Below are 23,005 nucleotides of genomic sequence, written 5' to 3' on the forward strand. Positions count from 1 at the left end.
CAGGGGCATTAATATGGAGTTGGTCCCCCCTTTGCTGCTACAACAGTCTCCACTCTTCTGGGAAGGCTTTCCATTAGATGTTGGAACATTGCTGCAGGGACTTCCATTTAGCCACAAAAGCATTAGTGAGGTCGGGCACTGATGTTGGGCAATTAGGCCTGGCTCGCAGTCGGTGTTCCAATTCATCCCAAAGGTGTTCGATGGGGTTGAGGTCAGGACTCTGTGCAGGCCAGTCAAGTTCTTCCACACTCGCCAAACCATTTCTGTATGGACCTCGCTTTGTGCAAGGGGGCATTGTCATGCTGAAACAGGAAAGGGCCTTCCCCAAACTGTTGCCACAAATATGGAAGCACAGAATTGTCTAGAATGTCATTGTATGCTGTTGCGTTAAGATTTTTCTTCACTGGAATTAAGGGGCCTAGCCCGAACCATGAAAAACAGCCCAAGACCATTGTTCCTCCTCCACCAAACTTTACAGTTGGCACTATGTAAAAAATAAAAGTAATGTTCCTCGGGTACAAACCACTGACAATCTGAAATGGTCCACCCACACAGACAGCGTGGTATAGAAGGCGCAACAGTGCCTTTTCAACCTCAAGAGGCGGAAGAAATTTGGCTTGGGACCAAAGACCTTCATAAAGTTCTACAGATGCACCATTGAGAGCATCCTGTCGGGCTGTATCCCCGCCTGGTACGCTAACTGCACCGTTCGCTACCGCAGGGCTCTCCAAAGGTCCTCTAGGACATCTATAGCACCCGGTGTCACAGGAAGGCCAAGAAGATCATCAAGGACCTCAGCCACCCGAGCCACGGCCTGTTCACCCGCTTCCATCCAGAAGGCGAGGTCAGTAGAGGTATGTGCATCAAAGCTGGGACCAAGAGCCTGAAAAACATTTTATAATCTCAAGGCCATCAGACTGTTAAATAGTCACCACTAGCCAGCCTCTGCCCAGTACCCTGCCCTGAACTTTAGTCACTAATTGATCACACACATTTTTGTGAAGTAGAAACAACATTTATTCAAGCAGTTTTGTCCAGTGGGTACGTGTTGCATAAGCATGATTTAGCCTACTCCAACTACTCTATAAGTAAACTAAAAAAGATAAGGTGTACAGCTGATGTGCAGGTATGATTTATTTATTGAGCTCATGTCTCAGTTCCAGAAGGAACATGTGTGAGTGGACCAGAAGCAGTGCCCTTTGAGCAAGTTGTTGATTGACAGACAGAGCTCATTGATTACACACACAACCTGAGACTAGTACGCTACTACTACAGTATTATGGTAGGGAGCCGATTAGCCTGGACAGGTAACACAGTTAAATCTGAGCAGGTAAACTGAGCAGGTAAAGCAGCAAAACCTCAGCACGTGAAAGTCATGAAGTTGTGTGGTGACACTGGTGACTATCTCTTTGGATCTGTGAGAATGGAGGCTTTGAAGAGGTGGAGGGCAGGATGGGGCTATCCCACCACTCTGCTGTGCATCTATGGGTTTTTCAGTACTGTGAAACCTATAGAACCTTTCCTCATACCTTACCTGACAGGTCCAGACAAAAACCTGACAGTGGAAAAGGTAAGCTACTACAGTACTAAAATGTCAATAAAATGTTGTCATTCCCACACTTTGAGATTTTGAACAGCACTATATCTATGAGTAGACCATGGAACAAAGTATCACAGGTTCAGTTGTAACAGCCTGATAATGGAATGTTATTCAATATACTAATGCTTGGTTAGTGTCTCTACATGCCTAAGAAGTTTGTTTAAATTCATCAATTATCTTTGGTTTTATTGACACAAAAATTGGTTTTGAGACTCTAAAGTAAATATCCTGGCAGCCTCACTTTTTTCATGTTTGACCTATGGAATGTTCTCCATTTTTAATTTGTATAGTTGATGACAAGAATTATCGTTGTATTTTCTCACAAGATTTAGATAACTATAGGCTCCTATGCGGGGTTAGTTGTAACTCAGTACTTAAAACCTTATATGGTGTTTAGACATATTCACATAATTATATAAAATGTCACTTCTTTACATCAAGTTTAGCAGTACAACTAAGAGAATACCTTAGAAAAATGAAAAGAAAAGTCAAACTCATACTTTTGAGTATTAATATAAATAGCCTACAGTGCCGTGAAAAGTACTTTCCCCCTTTCTGATTTTCACTAATTTTGCATATTTTTGATACTGAATGTTGTCAGATCTTCAACCAAAACCTAATATTAGATAAAGGGAACCTGAGTTTACAAATAAAAAAATGTATACTTATTTTATTTATTTAATTAACAAAGTTATGCAACACCCAATTCCCCTGTGTGAAAAATGAATTGCCCTCTTATACTCAGTAACGGGTTGTGCCACCTTTAGCTGCAATGACTGCAAATAAATGCTTCCTGTAGTTGTTGATCAGTCTCTCACATCGCTGTGGAGGAATTCTTGCATGCAGAACTGCGTTAACTCAGCGACTGCTTGTTTGAAGTCCTGACACAACATCTCAATTGGTATTAGGTCTGGACATGACTAGGCCATTACAAAACTTCAAATGTGTTACTTTTTAACCATTTTAACCATGTACACTTGATTGTGTGTTTAGGATCATTGTCTTGCTGCATGACCCAGCAGCGCTTCAGCTTCAGCTCACAGACAGATGGCCTGACATTATCCTGTAGAATTTTCTGATGCAGAGCAGAATTCATGGTTCCTTCTATTAAGGCAATATGTCTGGGTCCTGAGGCAGAAAAGCATCCCCAAACTATCACACTACCATCACCATGCTTGACCGTTGGTATGAGGTTCGTACTGTGGAATGCAGTGTTTCGCTTTTGCCAGACATAATGGGACCCATCTCATCTAAAAAGTTGATTTAAGTGTTTGCCAAAAAGTACCTGTAAGCACCTGGACGATCATCAAGACTCTTGGAAGAATGTTCCATGGACAGATGAGGCCAAGGTATAACTTGTGATGACATGGTTCCCATTATGCCCACTGTGTTTGGAACAACATATCGATTCTTTGAGAATAGTGAAGAAATGCATGCTGAGGGAAGCCACTCTACAGAGGGTAACAATGGGCCTTCTACGCCTTCAGAAAAGGCTGAGGATTTATAAAATAATGATTAGAATATAAAAATAATGATTATATTATTATTATTTTCAATGATGTTCTGATTTAATCTCAAATCAAATGAAATTGTATTTCTCAAATGCGCCGGATACTTGCAAGCCCTTCATCAACAATGCAGTTTTAAGAAAAAGAAAAATAACAAATATTTAAAGAGCCGCAGTAAAATAACAGTAGCGAGGCTATATACAGGGGGTACCAGTATAGAGTCAATGTGGAGGCTATATACAGGGGGTACCAGTATAGAGTCAATGTGGAGGCTATATACAGGGGGTACCAGTATAGAGTCAATGTGGAGGCTATATACAGGGGGTACCGGTACAGAGTCAATGTGGAGGCTATATACAGGGGGTACCGGTACAGAGTCAATGTGGAGGCTATATACAGGGGGTACCGGTATAGAGTCAATGTGGAGGCTATATACAGGGGGTACCGGTACAGAGTCAATGTGAAGGCTATATACAGGGGGTACCGGTATAGAGTCAATGTGGAGGCTATATACAGGGGGTACCGGTACAGAGTCAATGTGAAGGCTATATACAGGGGGTACCGGTATAGAGTCAATGTGGAGGCTATATACAGGGGGTACCGGTACAGAGTCAATGTGGAGGCTATATACAGGGGGTACCGGTACAGAGTCAATGTGGAGGCTATATACAGGGGGTACCGGTACAGAGTCAATGTGGAGGCTATATACAGGGGGTACCGGTACAGAGTCAATGTGGAGGCTATATACAGGGGGTACCGGTACAGAGTCAATGTGAAGGCTATATACAGGTGGTACCGGTACAGAGTCAATGTGAAGGCTATATACAGGGGGTACCGGTACAGAGTCAATGTGGAGGCTATATACAGGGGGTACCGGTACAGAGTCAATGTGAAGGCTATATACAGGTGGTACCGGTACAGAGTCAATGTGAAGGCTATATACAGGGGGTACCGGTACAGAGTCAATGTGAAGGCTATATACAGGTGGTACCGGTACAGAGTCAATGTGGAGGCTATATACAGGGGGTACCGGTACAGAGTCAATGTGGAGGCTATATACAGGGGGTACCGGTACAGAGTCAATGTGGAGGCTATATACAGGGGGTACCGGTACAGAGTCAATGTGGAGGCTATATACAGGGGGTACCGGTACAGAGTCAATGTGGAGGCTATATACAGGGGGTACCGGTACAGAGTCAATGTGGAGGCTATATACAGGGGGTACCGGTACAGAGTCAATGTGGAGGCTATATACAGGGGGTACCGGTACAGAGTCAATGTGGAGGCTATATACAGGTGGTACCGGTACAGAGTCAATGTGAAGGCTATATACAGGGGGTACCGGTACAGAGTCAATGTGAAGGCTATATACAGGGGGTACCGGTACAGAGTCAATGTGAAGGCTATATACAGGTGGTACCGGTACAGAGTCAATGTGGAGGCTATATACAGGGGGTACCGGTACAGATTCAATGTGGAGGCTATATACAGGGGGTACCGGTACAGAGTCAATGTGGAGGCTATATACAGGGGGTACCGGTACAGAGTCAATGTGGAGGCTATATACAGGGGGTACCGGTACAGAGTCAATGTGGAGGCTATATACAGGTGGTACCGGTACAGAGTCAATGTGAAGGCTATATACAGGGGGTACCGGTACAGAGTCAATGTGAAGGCTATATACAGGGGGTACCGGTACAGAGTCAATGTGGAGGCTATATACAGGGGGTACCGGTACAGAGTCAATGTGAAGGCTATATACAGGTGGTACCGGTACAGAGTCAATGTGAAGGCTATATACAGGGGGTACCGGTACAGAGTCAATGTGGAGGCTATATACAGGGGGTACCGGTACAGAGTCAATGTGAAGGCTATATACAGGTGGTACCGGTACAGAGTCAATGTGAAGGCTATATACAGGGGGTACCGGTACAGAGTCAATGTGGAGGCTATATACAGGGGTACCGGTACAGAGTCAATGTGAAGGCTATATACAGGGGGTACCGGTACAGAGTCAATGTGAAGGCTATATACAGGTGGTACCGGTACAGAGTCAATGTGAAGGCTATATACAGGGGGTACCGGTACAGAGTCAATGTGGAGGCTATATACAGGGGGTACCGGTACAGAGTCAATGTGAAGGCTATATACAGGTGGTACCGGTACAGAGTCAATGTGGAGGCTATATACAGGGGGGTACCGGTACAGAGTCAATGTGGAGGCTATATACAGGGGGTACCGGTACAGAGTCAATGTGGAGGCTATATACAGGGGATACCGGTACAGAGTCAATGTGAAGGCTATATACAGGGGGTACCGGTACAGAGTCAATGTGAAGGCTATATACAGGGGGTACCGGTACAGAGTCAATGTGAAGGCTATATACAGGGGGTACCGGTACAGAGTCAATGTGAAGGCTATATACAGGGGGTACCGGTACAGAGTCAATGTGAAGGCTATATACAGGGGGTACCGGTACAGAGTCAATGTGAAGGCTATATACAGGGGGTACCGGTACAGAGTCAATGTGAAGGCTATATACAGGGGGTACCGGTACAGAGTCAATGTGAAGGCTATATACAGGGGGTACCGGTACAGAGTCAATGTGAAGGCTATATACAGGGGGTACCGGTACAGAGTCAATGTGAAGGCTATATACAGGGGGTACCGGTACAGAGTCAATGTGAAGGCTATATACAGGGGGTACCGGTACAGAGTCAATGTGAAGGCTATATACAGGGGGTACCGGTACAGAGTCAATGTGAAGGCTATATACAGGGGGTACCGGTACAGAGTCAATGTGAAGGCTATATACAGGGGGTACCGGTACAGAGTCAATGTGGAGGCTATATACAGGGGGTACCGGTACAGAGTCAATGTGGAGGCTATATACAGGGGGTACCGGTACAGAGTCAATGTGGAGGCTATATACAGGGGGTACCGGTACAGAGTCAATGTGCAGGCTATATACAGGGGGTACCGGTACAGAGTCAATGTGCAGGCTATATACAGGGGGTACCGGTACAGAGTCAATGTGAAGGCTATATACAGGGGGTACCGGTACAGAGTCAATGTGGAGGCTATATACAGGAGGTACCGGTACAGAGTCAATGTGGAGGCTATATACAGGGGGTACCGGTACAGAGTCAATGTGGAGGCTATATACAGGGGGTACCGGTACAGAGTCAATGTGAAGGCTATATACAGGGGGTACCGGTACAGAGTCAATGTGGAGGCTATATACAGGGGATACCGGTACAGAGTCAATGTGGAGGCTATATACAGGGGATACCGGTACAGAGTCAATGTGGAGGCTATATACAGGGGGTACCGGTACAGAGTCAATGTGAAGGCTATATACAGGGGGTACCGGTACAGAGTCAATGTGGAGGCTATATACAGGGGGTACCGGTACAGAGTCAATGTGGAGGCTATATACAGGGGGTACCGGTACAGAGTCAATGTGAAGGCTATATACAGGGGGTACCGGTACAGAGTCAATGTGGAGGCTATATACAGGGGGTACCGGTACAGAGTCAATGTGAAGGCTATATACAGGGGGTACCGGTACAGAGTCAATGTGGAGGCTATATACAGGGGGTACCGGTACAGAGTCAATGTGAAGGCTATATACAGGGGGTACCGGTACAGAGTCAATGTGGAGGCTATATACAGGGGGTACCGGTACAGAGTCAATGTGAAGGCTATATACAGGGGGTACCGGTACAGAGTCAATGTGAAGGCTATATACAGGGGGTACCGGTACAGAGTCAATGTGAAGGCTATATACAGGGGGTACCGGTACAGAGTCAATGTGAAGGCTATATACAGGGGGTACCGGTACAGAGTCAATGTGAAGGCTATATACAGGGGGTACCGGTACAGAGTCAATGTGGAGGCTATATACAGGGGGTACCGGTACAGAGTCAATGTGAAGGCTATATACAGGGGGTACCGGTACAGAGTCAATGTGGAGGCTATATACAGGGGGTACCGGTACAGAGTCAATGTGAAGGCTATATACAGGGGGTACCGGTACAGAGTCAATGTGAAGGCTATATACAGGGGGTACCGGTACAGAGTCAATGTGGAGGCTATATACAGGGGGTACCGGTACAGAGTCAATGTGAAGGCTATATACAGGGGGTACCGGTACAGAGTCAATGTGGAGGGTATATACAGGGGGTACCGGTACAGAGTCAATGTGAAGGCTATATACAGGGGGTACCGGTACAGAGTCAATGTGGAGGCTATATACAGGGGGTACCGGTACAGAGTCAATGTGAAGGCTATATACAGGGGGTACCGGTACAGAGTCAATGTGGAGGCTATATACAGGGGGTACCGGTACAGAGTCAATGTGGAGGCTATATACAGGGGGTACCGGTACAGAGTCAATGTGAAGGCTATATACAGGGGGTACCGGTACAGAGTCAATGTGGAGGCTATATACAGGGGGTACCGGTACAGAGTCAATGTGAAGGCTATATACAGGGGGTACCGGTACAGAGTCAATGTGAAGGCTATATACAGGGGGTACCGGTACAGAGTCAATGTGAAGGCTATATACAGGGGGTACCGGTACAGAGTCAATGTGGAGGCTATATACAGGGGGTACCGGTACAGAGTCAATGTGAAGGCTATATACAGGGGGTACCGGTACAGAGTCAATGTGAAGGCTATATACAGGGGGTACCGGTACAGAGTCAATGTGGAGGCTATATACAGGGGGTACCGGTACAGAGTCAATGTGAAGGCTATATACAGGGGGTACCGGTACAGAGTCAATGTGGAGGCTATATACAGGGGGTACCGGTACAGAGTCAATGTGAAGGCTATATACAGGGGGTACCGGTACAGAGTCAATGTGAAGGCTATATACAGGGGGTACCGGTACAGAGTCAATGTGAAGGCTATATACAGGGGGTACCGGTACAGAGTCAATGTGAAGGCTATATACAGGGGGTACCGGTACAGAGTCAATGTGGAGGCTATATACAGGGGGTACCGGTACAGAGTCAATGTGAAGGCTATATACAGGGGGTACCGGTACAGAGTCAATGTGAAGGCTATATACAGGGGGTACCGGTACAGAGTCAATGTGAAGGCTATATACAGGGGGTACCGGTACAGAGTCAATGTGAAGGCTATATACAGGGGGTACCAGTACAGAGTCAATGTGGAGGCTATATACAGGGGGTACCGGTACAGAGTCAATGTGAAGGCTATATACAGGGGGTACCGGTACAGAGTCAATGTGGAGGCTATATACAGGGGGTACCGGTACAGAGTCAATGTGGAGGCTATATACAGGGGGTACCGGTACAGAGTCAATGTGAAGGCTATATACAGGGGGTACCGGTACAGAGTCAATGTGAAGGCTATATACAGGGGGTACCGGTACAGAGTCAATGTGAAGGCTATATACAGGGGGTACCGGTACAGAGTCAATGTGAAGGCTATATACAGGGGGTACCGGTACAGAGTCAATGTGAAGGCTATATACAGGGGGTACCGGTACAGAGTCAATGTGAAGGCTATATACAGGGGGTACCGGTACAGAGTCAATGTGAAGGCTATATACAGGGGGTACCGGTACAGAGTCAATGTGCGGGGGCACAGGTTAGTCGAAATAATTGAGGTAATATGTATATGTAGGTAGAGTTAAAGTGAGTATGCATAGATAATAAACAATGAGTAGCAGCAGCTTAAAAGAGGGGGTGGGGGGACAATACAAATAGTCTGGGTAGCCATTTGATTAGCTGTTCAGGAGTCTATTGGCTTGGGGTTAGAAGCTGTTAACTTCTTGACGCTAGGAGGCAGAATTTTTATGTTTGGAAAAATAATGTTCCCAATGTAAACGGCCTATTTTTCAAGCCCAGATGCTAGAATATGCATATATTGACAGATTATGATAGAAAACACTCTAAAGTTTCCAAAACGGTCAAAATATTGTCTGTGAGTATAACAGAACTGATTTTGCAGGAGAAAACCTGAGGAAATCCAACCTAGAAGTGCCTCTTATTTTGAAAAATCCCTGTTCCATTGCCTGCCTTTCCTCCATTTAAAGGGATATCAACCAGATTCCTTTTCCTATGGCTTCCTCAGGGTGTGAACAGTCTTTAGACATAGTTTCAAGCTTTTATTCTGAAAAATGAGTCAGTGGACTGCCAGATGTCCTTGATTAGTTCATGCGCGCGAAAGTGGTAGCTCGACATTTTCTTTGTCTTGAATTAAATAGTTTACCCTCCGGTTGAAATATTATCGATTATTTATGTTAAAAACAACCTGAGGAGTGATTATAAAAAACGTTTGACATGTTTCTATGAACTTTACGGATAATATTTGGAATTTGTCTGCCCTTCATGACATGCACGAGCCTGTGGATTACTGACCATAACGCGCCACCCAAATGGAGGTTTTTGGATATAAAAATAATCTTTATCGAACAAAAGGAACATTTGTTGTGTAACTGGGAGTCTCGTGAGTGCAAACATCAGAAGTTCATCAAAGGTAAGCGATTAATGTTATTGCTTTTCTGACTTTCGTGACCAAGATACTATGCTGCTAGGTGTTTGTAATGTTTTGTCTACTGATCGATAAACTCACACTAACGCTTGGATTGCTTTCGCTGTAAAGCATATTTTCAAAATCTGACACAACCGGTGGATTAACAACAAGCTAAACTGTGTTTTGCTATATTGCACTTGTGATTTCATGAATATAAATATTTTTGCCTTTTTTAAATTTTATTTGGCGCTCTGCAATTTAGCGGTTGTTGATGAAAATGATCCCGCTAAAGGGATCCGTGCGCCAAGATTAAGAAGCCTTTTGGACCTAGACTTGGCGCTCCGGTATCGCTTGCCGTGCGGTAGCAGAGAGAACAGTCTATGACTGGGTGGCTGGAATCTTTGACAATTTTTAGGGCCTTCCTCTGACACCGCCTGGTATAGAGGTCCTGGATGGTAGGAAGCTTGGCCCCAGTGATGTACTGGGCTGTACGCACTACCCTCTGTAGTACCTTACGGTCGGAGGCCGAGCAGTTGCCATACCAGGCAGTGATGCAACCAGTCAGGATGCTCTCGATGGTGCAGCTGTAGAACTTTTTGAGGATCTGAGGACCCATGCCAAATGTTTTCAGTCTCCTGAGGGGGAACAAGCTTTGTTGTGCCTTCTTCATGACTGTCTTGTTGTGTTTGGACCATGATAGTTTGTTGGTGACGTGGACACCAAGGATCTTGAAGCTCTCAACCTGCTCCAATACAGCCCCGTTAATGAGAATGGAGGCGTGCTCGGTCCTCCTTTCTTATAGTCTTCAGGTTTTTTTGGAAAGGAAAGGAAAGAGTTAACACTGAAGGATTTTTCTTTGCTGGTCTCTGGGAAGATAAATCTAGCTAGTTAATTCAGCCACTGGCTAGGCCATCAGAAGCTAGATAAAGCATCTGCCATTCAACTGTTTTAGGGCAAAATTTTGTAGTGTACGTGGAATCAACCAATCACATTATGAGTTAATGAGTGGGATCGTTTTTACAAAAACGTATGGATACTTCTGCCTTCTTGAAGGTCTACAGGCCACTGAGCAATAGTGAACAGTACTTTTCCCACAGTCTGTCTAGCTTTTTTTGTCGGCTAGTTTGCAGGAGATGCAGCAGATGTTATCAAAGAGGATGTTGGTGCTAATTTGTTAGATTCTAACGTTCAACAAGTTACGTTTCAAATGATCATCATCTGGTGAGTGGAACTGTGTTTTTTGATGCAACACGCTTGCTGTTGTTAGCCATCTCTTCGAAAATAACTTGTGTGTGAAACATTGTTGCATCTAAAGTGGAACTGACAGCATTTTAGCAACATGAAATCTTATTCAAATCTTTTCATATACACCCCCAGGAATATGACATTTTTTTTTTTTTATTGTGACAATTGATCACTAAGAGATGGTCATTTTCACCTTTTCATAAATTCTTAGAATGTTTGGGAATTATGGAAATTAAGGCATTTTGAGGCTCCCGAGTGGCACAGCAGTCTGAGGCACTGCATCTCGGTGCTAGAGGCATCACTACAGACCCTGGTTTGATCCCGGGCTGTATCACAACTGGCCGTGATCGTGAGTCCTATGGGGCGGCACACAGTTAGCCCAGCATCGTGCGGATTAGGAGAGGGTTTGTCCGGGGTAGGCCGTCATTGTAAATAAGAATTTGTTCTTAAATGACTTGCCTAATTAAATAAATGTTAAATAAAAAATGTATACAATTTTTTGAAAATTCTATAGCAATATAGAGTGGGAAGGTGATTGTGCATTTGGACAATTAATAGACACTGCACAAAATAAAACCAAATAAAAACACCTCTTGTCCAGGACTGGAGTCTACACAGACCTGTGCGTTTAAGCCAATCAGAGCTACAGTAGACCTTCATACAAACAAGTAATTTGCCACACGGGCCTGCCATCATTCACTTTGAACTGGACTTTGCAACAGCATGACTTCAGATCATTAGAACGCATTTGCTAAATGCCACAAAATACACTTGAATGGATTTCTGCAAGTATGTAAACACCACGGGAGTCCTATTACAGTCCTATTGATCAAACAACCATGAAAAGGTACATTTGATTTGATTTGAATTGTAGCCTCGTCTTTCTGCAGCTTGCCTGCCAATGCATGCTTGTCCCAGACAAGCATCCAAGCTAACTGGTTAAAGTTGTCTAGCTTGCTAGCTACTTCCAGACACAAATGACAGAACACCTCACTCTGACCATTGTACTCGCCGTAGCAGAGCTGGTTAGGCTGTTTACTTGTTATCTAGAGCGTTCTTCACTAACTATAACTTTTTTTTTTCCTATGTTTACTGACATCAGCCACATTCATCAGTTGTTGCGCGTTTGTAAATTCATCAGTTGTTCTGCGCTCTGGCACACTCAGACTGAGGAGAGTGCTCTGAAATCGGAATAGATAGCCAGAGTGAATTTGCGAATGCAAGAGATATGCTAACTGTATAACAGTCATTCAAGTTCTTGCTAGCTAACCAAATGACACCTGCATCTCTAGCTGTGTATAACACTGAAAAATGTCTCAGTTACTGTGAACGCTGCGTGTAACACATCCGGTGTCAGGATAAATAAAAAGCAAGGTCTGCTAACTTTCTTTAATTATATTTAATTACCGCAAACAATGAATGGCAAATGCAATTTTCGTATATACGGGTTCGCTGTATCACCACGCAGGGTTAACAAGGAACTGCAGGAAGTACGTAAACAGCTGTTCTTATACCGTGATGACGTAGTTCCAACGCGTCTGTTGGCCTATCACAGTAGAGGCTGGGCGTGGTTTAGACTTTGCCCCGCCTTTGCTTTGCGTTCCTTTTGTCCACATCTGGTTGCTGGGTAGATTAGATCCGTCTTGTGTCTGTCGATTCTACACTGAAACAGTTCCTAATATGGTATTGTCCAGTATTCTAACCTCTTGGTTGGCCTAGAGAGATGCACCCCTCCCCTCTCCAGACTGTCCACAGCTTTTATGGCCTGTGTTGGTCAGTTCTTACACCTACACACACACCCCCCTCTGTATTGTTTGTGTGTGTGTGTAACAAAACAATATTCATCTTCAAACAATATGCTAACAGGCTACAGTGCATAAACATAAATCCTAACATTACCCCTCCAATGGCCTGACATTACATCCTCCTAGCAGCTAGCTAGCTTTCGACCTAACGTTAGGCTCCGTATTTTTAGCTTGCTACATAAATAGATACGCTAGCCTATTAGCCACATTATAATTGACTTGCCCTTGCTAGTTTGATTGTATTGACACTCCCAGCCTTAGTTCAGTGTTGCCAACTCCTCAGTAAGGAAAGTAGCTTTTGGCTGTCCTAAAAGTCACTAGAAATCACTAAAGATGTCATCACCTAATTTGCATATTTGGCCATGTGCATGTAATTGTGATGGACGCTGTAGGAGAGAGGAATAACATCGTGGGAGAGACAAAAAGTGAGTAAAAAACACCCTAAATATGTTTAGAACTACAAATGAGCAAGCTACAGAGTGGCACACACAGCGAATAAGAACCAGGTATTTGAGGCCATACTCCTCCTTCAGCACTTTATGGACCCCATTGTTAATCCCCGTCATAACAGAGGCATTGTCAGTCCCTATCCCCAGGAGTTTCTCTTTTTTAAGACAACACTTCTCGAGGAAAGCCACAACAGCACAGGCTATAGATTTGCCATCTCCTCCCTCCAACTCAACAAGCCCCAGAAATGTTGATACAATTGTCTGCTTGGTGTCACTAAAGTACCTCATCACAACCCCCAGGTACTTAGAAACACTTACATCCGTGGACTCATCGAGGAGGAGGCTGAAACGCTGGTCACCCACATCTGCGACCAACTTTTTCAGAAGTATGATGCTAGAACACCAGTTATCATTTCTGTGCACTTTGTCCTGTGCATTTTGAAGTGGGTAGCAGCAGTGGAGTCTGAGAAAGCCCACTCTACATGCTTCTCCAATGTGATCACATGCCAGCATGGAACAGTGTTCAGCGATAGCTAATGCCATGGTGGCCTCAGCCTTTTTTGCAGTCAATTTTTTTAACCATAAAAGGCAGCTTGTTTTGGGTGGAACTGTCGGTTATAAGGCTTTGCCTTTTGACTATGTTTTCCTGTAGATTTTTCATATTTCCACTCTAAAAACCACACTTTGTTAATTGAGAAAATACTAACATTTCATGGTCTAAGCGTCCACAGCAATGCTTAAACCACATCAATTTGATTGGGTGGGCCTATCAGGGCCTGGCTCCCCAGTGGATGGGCCTCTGTCCACCCAGGCTCATCCATGTCTACGCCCCTGATGCAAACAGTGCATGATGACAATTGCAAATAGCCTACTAACCAACACTTTGGACTAAACTTTTTCAATACCTGGTTTGCATACCCATTGTTGCCTTAGTTAGCATTTACGTATAAATATAAGTTGAAACGTCTTTCCTACCCTACCGGCTACCGATGTCATTCTTCTGTGAGCTGCTCCATGCCAAAACCATTTGGGAGCTGCACACTCTTGCTGCCTACAGATTATATTCCGTTGAAACTAGGCTGTGTGCGGCACGCATGTGAATATACTGTATTTCACGTACTTTGCGATTGTGTAGGCTACTTTGTGCATGATTTCTCTATTGTACTACATAATTGATAAATCGTATACCTCCACTATACTACTTTGACACGCATCGGTAAAGATTAAGAAGTGAGTATAAGCAATGCCCACAAACAAAAAGTGGGTATACGGCTTTTACCTGTGTATTCCCACCACTACACCACTGGCCCTTTGTGTTTTACAAAAAGTACACTCTCCTACATTGAATGGAAGCTGATAATTAAGTGTTTTACTCCAATTATGTGTCCTTACTGTCTGAGGCCAAGTCAAGACTGAGTACAAATGTATCCGAGACCGCACTTGAGACCGGTCTTGAGTTTAGTTTATGTTATTAATTCGACCATTTAAAAAAAAAAAAACAAGGACACATACATCTTGAAAAAGCCATACATGAACATGAATAAAATAATTGAGGATAACACACAAAGTTTGGGACTTATTTCAATTGTGGTCCTCTTGAAACAAGATGGCTAAGATCAAGCACGGTTGAACACAGTATGACAGCTAGATAATAAAACATAAAAACATCTAATCATTGCAGTTACATCGTAGGGTACATTCATATGAGCACAGAATACATCAAACAGCGTTTAACTTTACTTTTAAAGCTGCCCAGAGAGGACGTCGTTTTTAAATGGGAAAAGGCAACCAATTCCACTCCGAGGCTCCAGTATATAAGAAAGTACCTTTCCCAGCATTACTCCTCAACCTGCATAAGCACTGCACTATAACACCGCACTGGGGCATTGGGTGTTGCATAACTTTGTTTATGAAATAAATGAAATAAGTGTGCAATTGTGTTATTTGTTCAAACAGGTTCCCTTTATCTAATATTAGGTTTTGGTTGAAGATCTAATAAGATTCATTAGAAAGGGGGCAAATACTTTTTCCCAGCCCTGTATATTAATGTTGGTCAATTTAGAGTTTTTGGTCAATATGAAATTCATAAAAAAGATAAAATGGAAATATTTGTTGTAAATTTTAGTGAATTTTATCCAAATATCCGTTTCAAATCATAACATTTTGCAACTACCCTTATTTTTTTTTTACTATTGAAGACAGTGTCACATTAATCCACAGCTTGTCACATACGGTGCATTTAGAAAGTATTCAGACCCCTTGACTTTTTACACATTTTGTAACGTTAGCCTTATCCTAAAATTGATTAAATAAATGTTTTCCCTCGTCAATCTACAAACAATACTCCATAATGACAAAGCAAAAACAGTTTTTTAGAATTTTTTGCCAATGTATATAAAAAAAGAAGGAAATATCACATAAGTATTTAGACCCTTTACCCAGTACTTTGTTGAAGCACCTTTGGCAGTGATTACAGCCTTGAGTTTTCTTGGGTATGACGCTACAAGCTTGGCACAGGTGTACTTGGGGAGTTTCTCCCATTCTTCTCTGCAGATCCTCTCAAGCTCTGTCAGGTTGGATGGGGAGCGTGGCTGCATAGCTGTTTTCAGGTCTCTCCAGAGATGTTCGATTGGGTTCAAGTCCGGGCTCTGGCTACGCCACTCAAGGACATTCATAGCCTTGTCCCAAAGCCACTCCGGTGTTGTCTTGGCTGTGTGCTTAGGGTCATTGTCCTGTTGGAAGGTGAACATTCGCCACAGTCTGAGGTCCTGAGTGCTCTGGAGCAGGTTTTCATCAAGGATGTCTCTGTACTTTGCTCTGTTCATCTTTCCCTCGATCCTGCTGCCACCACCATGCTTCACCGTAGGGATGGTGCCAGGTTTCCTCCAGATGTGACGCTTGGCATTCAGGCCAAAGAGTTCCATCTTGATTTCGTTAGACCAGAGAATTTGTTTCTCGTGGTCAGAGTCTTCTAGGTACCTTTTGGCAAACTCCAAGCGGGCTGTCATGTGCCTTTTACTGAGGAGTGGCTTCCGTCTGGCCACTCTACCAAGAAGGCCTGATTGGTGGAGTGCTGCAGAGACGGTTGTCCTTCTGGAAGGTTCTCCCATCTCCACAGAGGAGCTCTGGAGCTCTGTCAGAGTGACCATCGGGTTCTTTGTCAAGCAATTGATTTATATTTATAATCTCAACCAATACCATACCAATCTGTATTTCTAATCATGGTAACACTTTAGTTGACACCCAGCGTCATAACACGTTATGATACAGTCATAACCATGTCTTAATATGTCATAACAGCTGACATAACTTGCAACAACCTGTCATAATATGGTCATAACACTGTCATAACCCATATAGTGTGACCAGTTGTGAATATATTGCGTTATTTTATGGCTGGTTTTGATAACTACATAAGAGTGTCAAAACAATATGTTTTTCCCAGCCAAGAAGTTTCCTTTCATTTGAACGTTTGTTTCTTAAGTCATTTGTTGTTGTTGTCGTAATGAATTCTGTTCACTGTCATGCTTTTTTCATCGATTTTAAATAACTAAAATACACTGTCAAGAAGCCTTTTGACCCTCCTGTGTCACTTTACTTGGACTAAGAAAATACACTTTGACACTGTCTAGAAGCATTATGACCAACATAATCATATAAGCCAGATAAGCCTATCACGTAAATGCCCTTATGTCACTCATCAATCAAAAAGAGTCATCAATAGTTCTCCTGAAATCTGCTCCTGCATTCATCCCAGTCATCAGCAACAGAGCATTGTGGTAGGTGCATGTCTGACATCAATTTGTGAGCAATTACAATGGTAATTTAATACGGTCAATTTCATAAAATATTTAACAAGGGGCATACCTTTGACAAGTTGGCTATGACAAAGAAATGCAATGTTTTGCCTTGTGTGGTAGGTTTTGACACTCTTATGTAGGTGTCATAACCAGCCATAAAATAACGCAATATATGTCACAACAGGTCTAAATATGCTGTATGTGTCATGACCATATTATGACAGGTTATAACATGGTTATGACTGTGTCAATGTGTTATGACGCTGCTGTCAGGTAAAGTGTTACCTTAATCATTGTGAGTCAATGTACCAGGGGTTATGATCCCTTTATTGCCTGCTTGATAAAAAAAAAGTGCAATGTATTGCATGAAGTGAAGAAATATAAATAAAGTATTCTTGGTAGGGTCCACTGATGGTGCGTTCCAATGCTTTTCGGGAACTCTGGATGTCATCATGAATGCATTTGAGTGCTTGAAATCTGAAAAGTTATTAAACTAATGAGAAACTAGATGGCTAAGCAAGATAAGGTTGCTAATAAATGAGTTAGCTTGCTTACGTTGACAATGTGTCAAGCCATAGACTATTGGACACATTATTAAGGTTGTAAATGGCTGTGTCTGCCATCTTTTGATCTGAAGGTGAAAGGTCAGGCATCATCATTCATTCTGGTCTGAGTTTCCCACTTGGAACTCCGATTTGGAGGGTCATTCTAGTGGGTCTTTCCGACTCGGGAATTATTAATTTATCAGACTTACCGATATGGACGCACCACTAGTCTTTGACATCATTATCATTTTCCTCAGGTGACCAATGAGATTTTCCCTGTGTGGACATACTCCTACCTGGCTGTGCTGGTGCCCGTCTTCCTGCTCACCGATTGGCTGCGCTACAAGCCCGTCGTGGTGTTCCAGTGCATCAACCTCTTTGTTACCACGGCAATGCTGCTCTGGCTGCAGGGAGTGGCAGCCATGCAGGCAATGCAGTTTGCCTACGCCGTGGTGACAGCCAGCGAGGTGGCCTACTTTTCATACATATACAGCATAGTGGAGCTGAAACACTACCGCAAAGCTACATCCTACTGCCGTAGTGTACAGCTGCTAGGCTACACAATGGGATCTGTGCTGGGACAATTGCTGGTCAGTTTCAACCTCATGTCCTACAACAACAACCTGGTACTTACCCTGGTGTTGATCTCCATCGCCCTGGTGACTTCCCTCTTCCTGCCAATGCCACAGAGAAGCATGTTCTTCCATCGGAGTCAGGAGAGGCATACAACTGGAAATGTAGAAGAAATGGACGCCCAAGAACTACCAGAGGCCCTAGGAAGAGAGGACATGTGTGCAGGTGATGGGGAAATGGCAGAGTCCCCTGAGGAGCCAGTGAGAACTAGGAGCTGCAGCCAGGTTCTTATCCAGCTGTGGAGAGACTTCCTCCAGTGTTACTCTACCAGGGAGCTGCTGTACTGGTCAGTGTGGTGGGCACTTGCCACCTGTGGCTATAACCAGACAATCAACTATGTTCAGGTGCTGTGGCAGCACGTAGAGCCATCCCAGAACTTCACAGTCTACAATGGAGGGGTGGAAGCTGTGTCCAACCTATTTGGTGAGTAGCCAACAACGCTATAGACCCATTTCCTGGCGCCGCCACGAAACATTGTGTGCGCAGTTCGAGTCGGTTCTGACTGCGACCCACGTCCTGTGCCAGGCCAGAACAACCCAGTGAGGCAAAGTTAGGTGCAAGTGGCACCTAGCGTCAATGTGCGGAGGGAGGCACCGGTTAGTCGAGGTAATTTAGGTAATATGTACATGTAGGTAGAGTTATTAAAGTGACTATACATAGATAACAGAGAGTAGCAGCAGTGTAGAAGAGAGGGGGGGGGGGGGGGGGGGGGGCAATGCAAATAGTCTGGGAAGCCATTTGATTAGATGTTCAGGAGTCTTATGGCTTGGAGGTAGAAGCTGTTTAGAAGCTTCTTGGACTTAGACTTAGCGCTCCGGTACCGCTTACTGTGCAGTAGCAGAGAGAACAGTCTGTGACTCAGTCCCAGCCATAGCTGGGCCTGATCTTTTCTTTATGTGGGAAGTGTTAGCACCGGCAGGGAGTACATTCCGGCTCGCTCTGCTCTGCCCTACCCTAAACCAACAGGTGCAAATCCCCCCCTAAGGGGCGGAGCTCCACGATATAGAACAATATTTACTTGGTATGTAACTACAGTTCTACGAGTGGAGCGGAGGTGGCTTCAGGCTCTGCCGGCCACCAGGGTCTCGCTGAAGACTTTAAGGGAGGCTGATGGATAGGGGGTGCTCCAATATATAGGGTCAGCTGGTCTCCTATTGGCTGGAGCGCGTATACGACTAAAGGATAAAGACAGCATGCATAACTCAAGAACGTCCCTTTATTCTCTCAAGTAAACCATCTCAAACAGGACACATGACCATCTGTTTTTTGTAGATGCTTGTCAGGCTTTAATAATCAATCATCAACAGTCTAACACCTTTTTAATTTTATTTAACTAGGCAAGTCAGTTAAGAACATATACTTATTTTCAATGACAGCCTAGGAACAGTGGGTTAACTGCCTTGTTCAGGGGCAGAGCGACAGTTTTTAACCTTGTCAGCTCTGGGACTCAATCTTGCAACCTTTCGGTTACAAGTCCAACGCTCTAACCACTAGGCTACCTGCCGCCCCCCTCACAAAGGTATATAGCAACGTAATGTAAAATGTTAGGGCTCAGCGCATTGTGTTTCTTGCAGGAGCAGCGACGGCCTATGGTATTGGTTTCACCCAGGTGGATTGGGCCCAGTGGGGAGAGTTGACTCTGGGTTCATTCTCTGGCCTGGGAGCTGCAGCCCTTTTCACAATGACTTTCACAGCCAACATCTGGGCCTGCTACGCTGGCTACATTGTCTTCAAGTGCCTCTACATGCTGCTTATCACCATAGCCATGTGAGTGCAAATACAGTAATGATAAATTGAGAATTACTGCCGTCTGAAGAACAATATGCCTTATTTCACATTTAGAAATTCCCTTTTCATGTTCAATTGTTACATGGACCTTACACTCCTAAATCAGATGTTTTCATACCTCCAAAGTTGTCTAACGTCAATATGAGTGCCCATCCCACACTATTGGTTATGTAGATCGAGCTAGTTAAACATCTCATGCCCAAATTAATGGAAAAGATCATTACATGGGGCCCGATTCAAACTACTACGCCTTTCCTACGCACTTCTCAATAGTTACTATTCAGACTTACCTTATGCTGGCTTTGCAGGCGTGGTTCCCTTGCATACGCTGAATACATTTCATTCAACCGCTGAAAACCCTCCTACTTGCAGGCCAAACATTTCCTCGTGGAGTTTTCATTCAATACAGTTTTCAGTACATTTATCTAATGCCATCCCTTTAAAATTTGGGGTAGCTTTAATTTCAATTCTCTCCACAGAGTCACTAGAGTATAATATGGAGAGAACGTTCAGAATATTAGGGATCAATGAAAGAAAGCCTTGTAAATACACTCGTATTCATCTCCTTTTCAGCACCAATTGGTAAATTTAAAAATACTCTGATCTTGTATCCTTAATAATCCCCAATAATCATGGAACTGTGATGACAAAGGTCCAGTCATGAACCATGCTCCAGGTTTAAACGGCTACATGTGGTCTGCGTTCCATAATGATTCAAATAGACTACATTACTATTTGTAATACGTTAGCCTAATATGGTCTACTATTCCTCAGGAACAACCACACAAATGTGACAGATGAATGGTAAATAAGCAATGGAATGATGCAAAATGTAAAGAAACTAACACTCAAGTGAGTTATAAATGTATTGGTATAACTGACGATGGCTACCGATTGTGGCAAATATTTAAACACAATACAAATTGTAAAGAAATACAGTGAAAAGTCAGGGCGTATAATTAAAACATTCTAGAAATCATAAATCAACTTGGTAGGTTTGGCGCTATACTGTCATTTGCGCATGTCTACAGATGCCGATAGTTTGAGTCTCCAAATTTCATCCCTGCAGGTTATAAGGCCAGCATTTCATAAGCCTCAGTGGGAAAATTGATATATCCTAGTTTTCTGCCATATGACTGGTTTTACATTTGTCTCCAGCAATCATAGGGCAAAATATATTTACAATCCCCTTATCCAAACAACTTACTAATTTACCTAGCACTTATCAATTTGTAAATTACAGTGCATGGAGAATGGTGTTATTTCTATTGGGGAAAAAAATAAAGTAGGCCTAGATGTTTCTCAGAACAGACAGGTTGCTCAACGCCATTCATCGTTTCATCATGCCTGAAGGTGGTGGTCAGAAGGATATCTGTAGACATACCGCTGTCAAACCAGAATTTCTGTCATCTCCACTCTGAACGAATACCTGGCTGAAAAATGTGGAGTAGAGAAATGTTCCATTTGCGTTCACATAACTTAGGTCTGAATCAGCCCCATGGTGTTTACCTATTTATTCTATTAATTTTAGATCGTGGGATATAGCTGGATCTTAAAAAAAAATTAAAAAAAAAATGGCCTGGGACGTGGACCCCTTTATAGATCTGAAATGTAAAAAAATGTACCTTTAATATTTGATAGAGGGAAAAACATGTGCCCTCTTTCCTCCCAGGTTCCAAATTGCTACTGAGCTCTCTATGGAGAGATATGCACTGATCTTCGGAGCAAACAACTTTGGGGCTTTGGTCCTTCAGACTATCATCACATCTGTTGTGGTGGATGGCAGGGGGCTTGGCTTGGGCATCATCCCACAGGTGAGTTAACAGTTCAAGTGTCACAGGACAAAAAGACCTGCTTGCTAGCCCTACAACTGAAGAATAAGGGGAAAAAACATACCTCTCTCCACTCTTTCTTGCAGTTCATCATTTATGGAAGCTACTTCTCAGCCATCGCTGTCATTTTCTTTCTGAGGGGTGTGTACACGATAATGAGAGTGCGGCAAAGCCACAGAGACTCCACCACTGCAGAGGAGCAGCCTCCAAGTCTGAAAGACAGTGACACTTGCCCTGAACAAAGACTCTGAGCAGAAGAAACTGACCACTGGGCCCTGGGTCGTGTTCGGTAGGCACAGAATGGGAGAAAACGTTTTGAAATGGGGAGTTTCTACCTGAATGTGTCCAAAAATAAAGCACATTTTTATTTTCTATTGCAAAACTTTTTGGTACATTGTGCCCTACTGAATTAGACACCGATGACATTCCAGTCTGTTTGGTTGATATTTTTTACACAGTCTATGGTTTATTCCAGAAGCCATACTCCTGAGCAAGATCTCCACATTCAGACTGCAACATCATCTATATATACACACACACAAAATATTTAAATATGAAAATGGAGATGTACAGTGCAGCAATACAAAGGCATGGTTTGGTCATTCTTTTTAGTTAAAATTAATTTTAATACATTTATATATATATACATACATATATATATACACATATATATATATACATACATACATATACATATATAAATACACACACATTAACTTAAATCTCTTTAACACCCAAAGTCAGTGGTCTTCAGTCTATATTGTGGTAAACCACCTGGACAGCAGGACAGGCCAGAGCATAGGTGAGAGCCAATTCCCTTCCAGGTGGAGCCTCTGCCCTTGGGGCCAATCACAGAAGAGGAGACTCCTCCCCCTTTTATTTAATAAATGATGAAATGCATGTTCTTTTTTTCTCTGTAAAAATAGTCCTACCGATATCACGCTGCACAAACCCCTTTTGGTTCCTCTTTACAAATAAAGCAACTCCAAGTAGTCTTCTCAGCTTTCCCAAATAACATTTCTGCCCTTAAACTTGTGTTAAATGTACAAATACTGATATGCACAGAGCTAATTTCCACTAAGAAAAAAATATTTACAAAATTCCAGCGTAATGAATGGGAATATTTTGCAATAACTTAGTATCAGCCAGTTTGAATATACATATGCCTCAGCTGAGTCCGGACCAGTTCACAGGTTAGATAGAGGATGAGAGGAGACCCCATCCCTTTAACACATTTACATTTAAGTAATTTAGCGTACACTCTTACCCAGAGCAACTTACAGGAGGAGC

The 23,005-nt window shown here is 43.5% G+C and overlaps 1 protein-coding gene across 1 annotated transcript; it reads left to right on the top strand.

Moving 5' to 3' along the window:
- The first annotated feature begins 1,244 nt into the window (after window positions 1-1,244).
- On the top strand, window positions 1,245-22,995 carry slc19a3a (solute carrier family 19 member 3a). Its single transcript, XM_038973780.1, has 5 exons — window positions 1,245-1,570; window positions 17,720-18,518; window positions 19,670-19,862; window positions 21,556-21,697; window positions 21,802-22,995. Exons 1-5 carry the CDS (start codon window positions 1,376-1,378, stop codon window positions 21,964-21,966), a joined length of 1,494 nt encoding a protein of 497 aa, XP_038829708.1. The 5' UTR covers window positions 1,245-1,375; the 3' UTR covers window positions 21,967-22,995.
- Window positions 22,996-23,005: the final 10 nt, after the last annotated feature.

This window comes from Salvelinus namaycush, chromosome 34 (assembly GCF_016432855.1).
Source record: "Salvelinus namaycush isolate Seneca chromosome 34, SaNama_1.0, whole genome shotgun sequence".
NCBI lineage: Eukaryota > Metazoa > Chordata > Actinopteri > Salmoniformes > Salmonidae > Salvelinus > Salvelinus namaycush.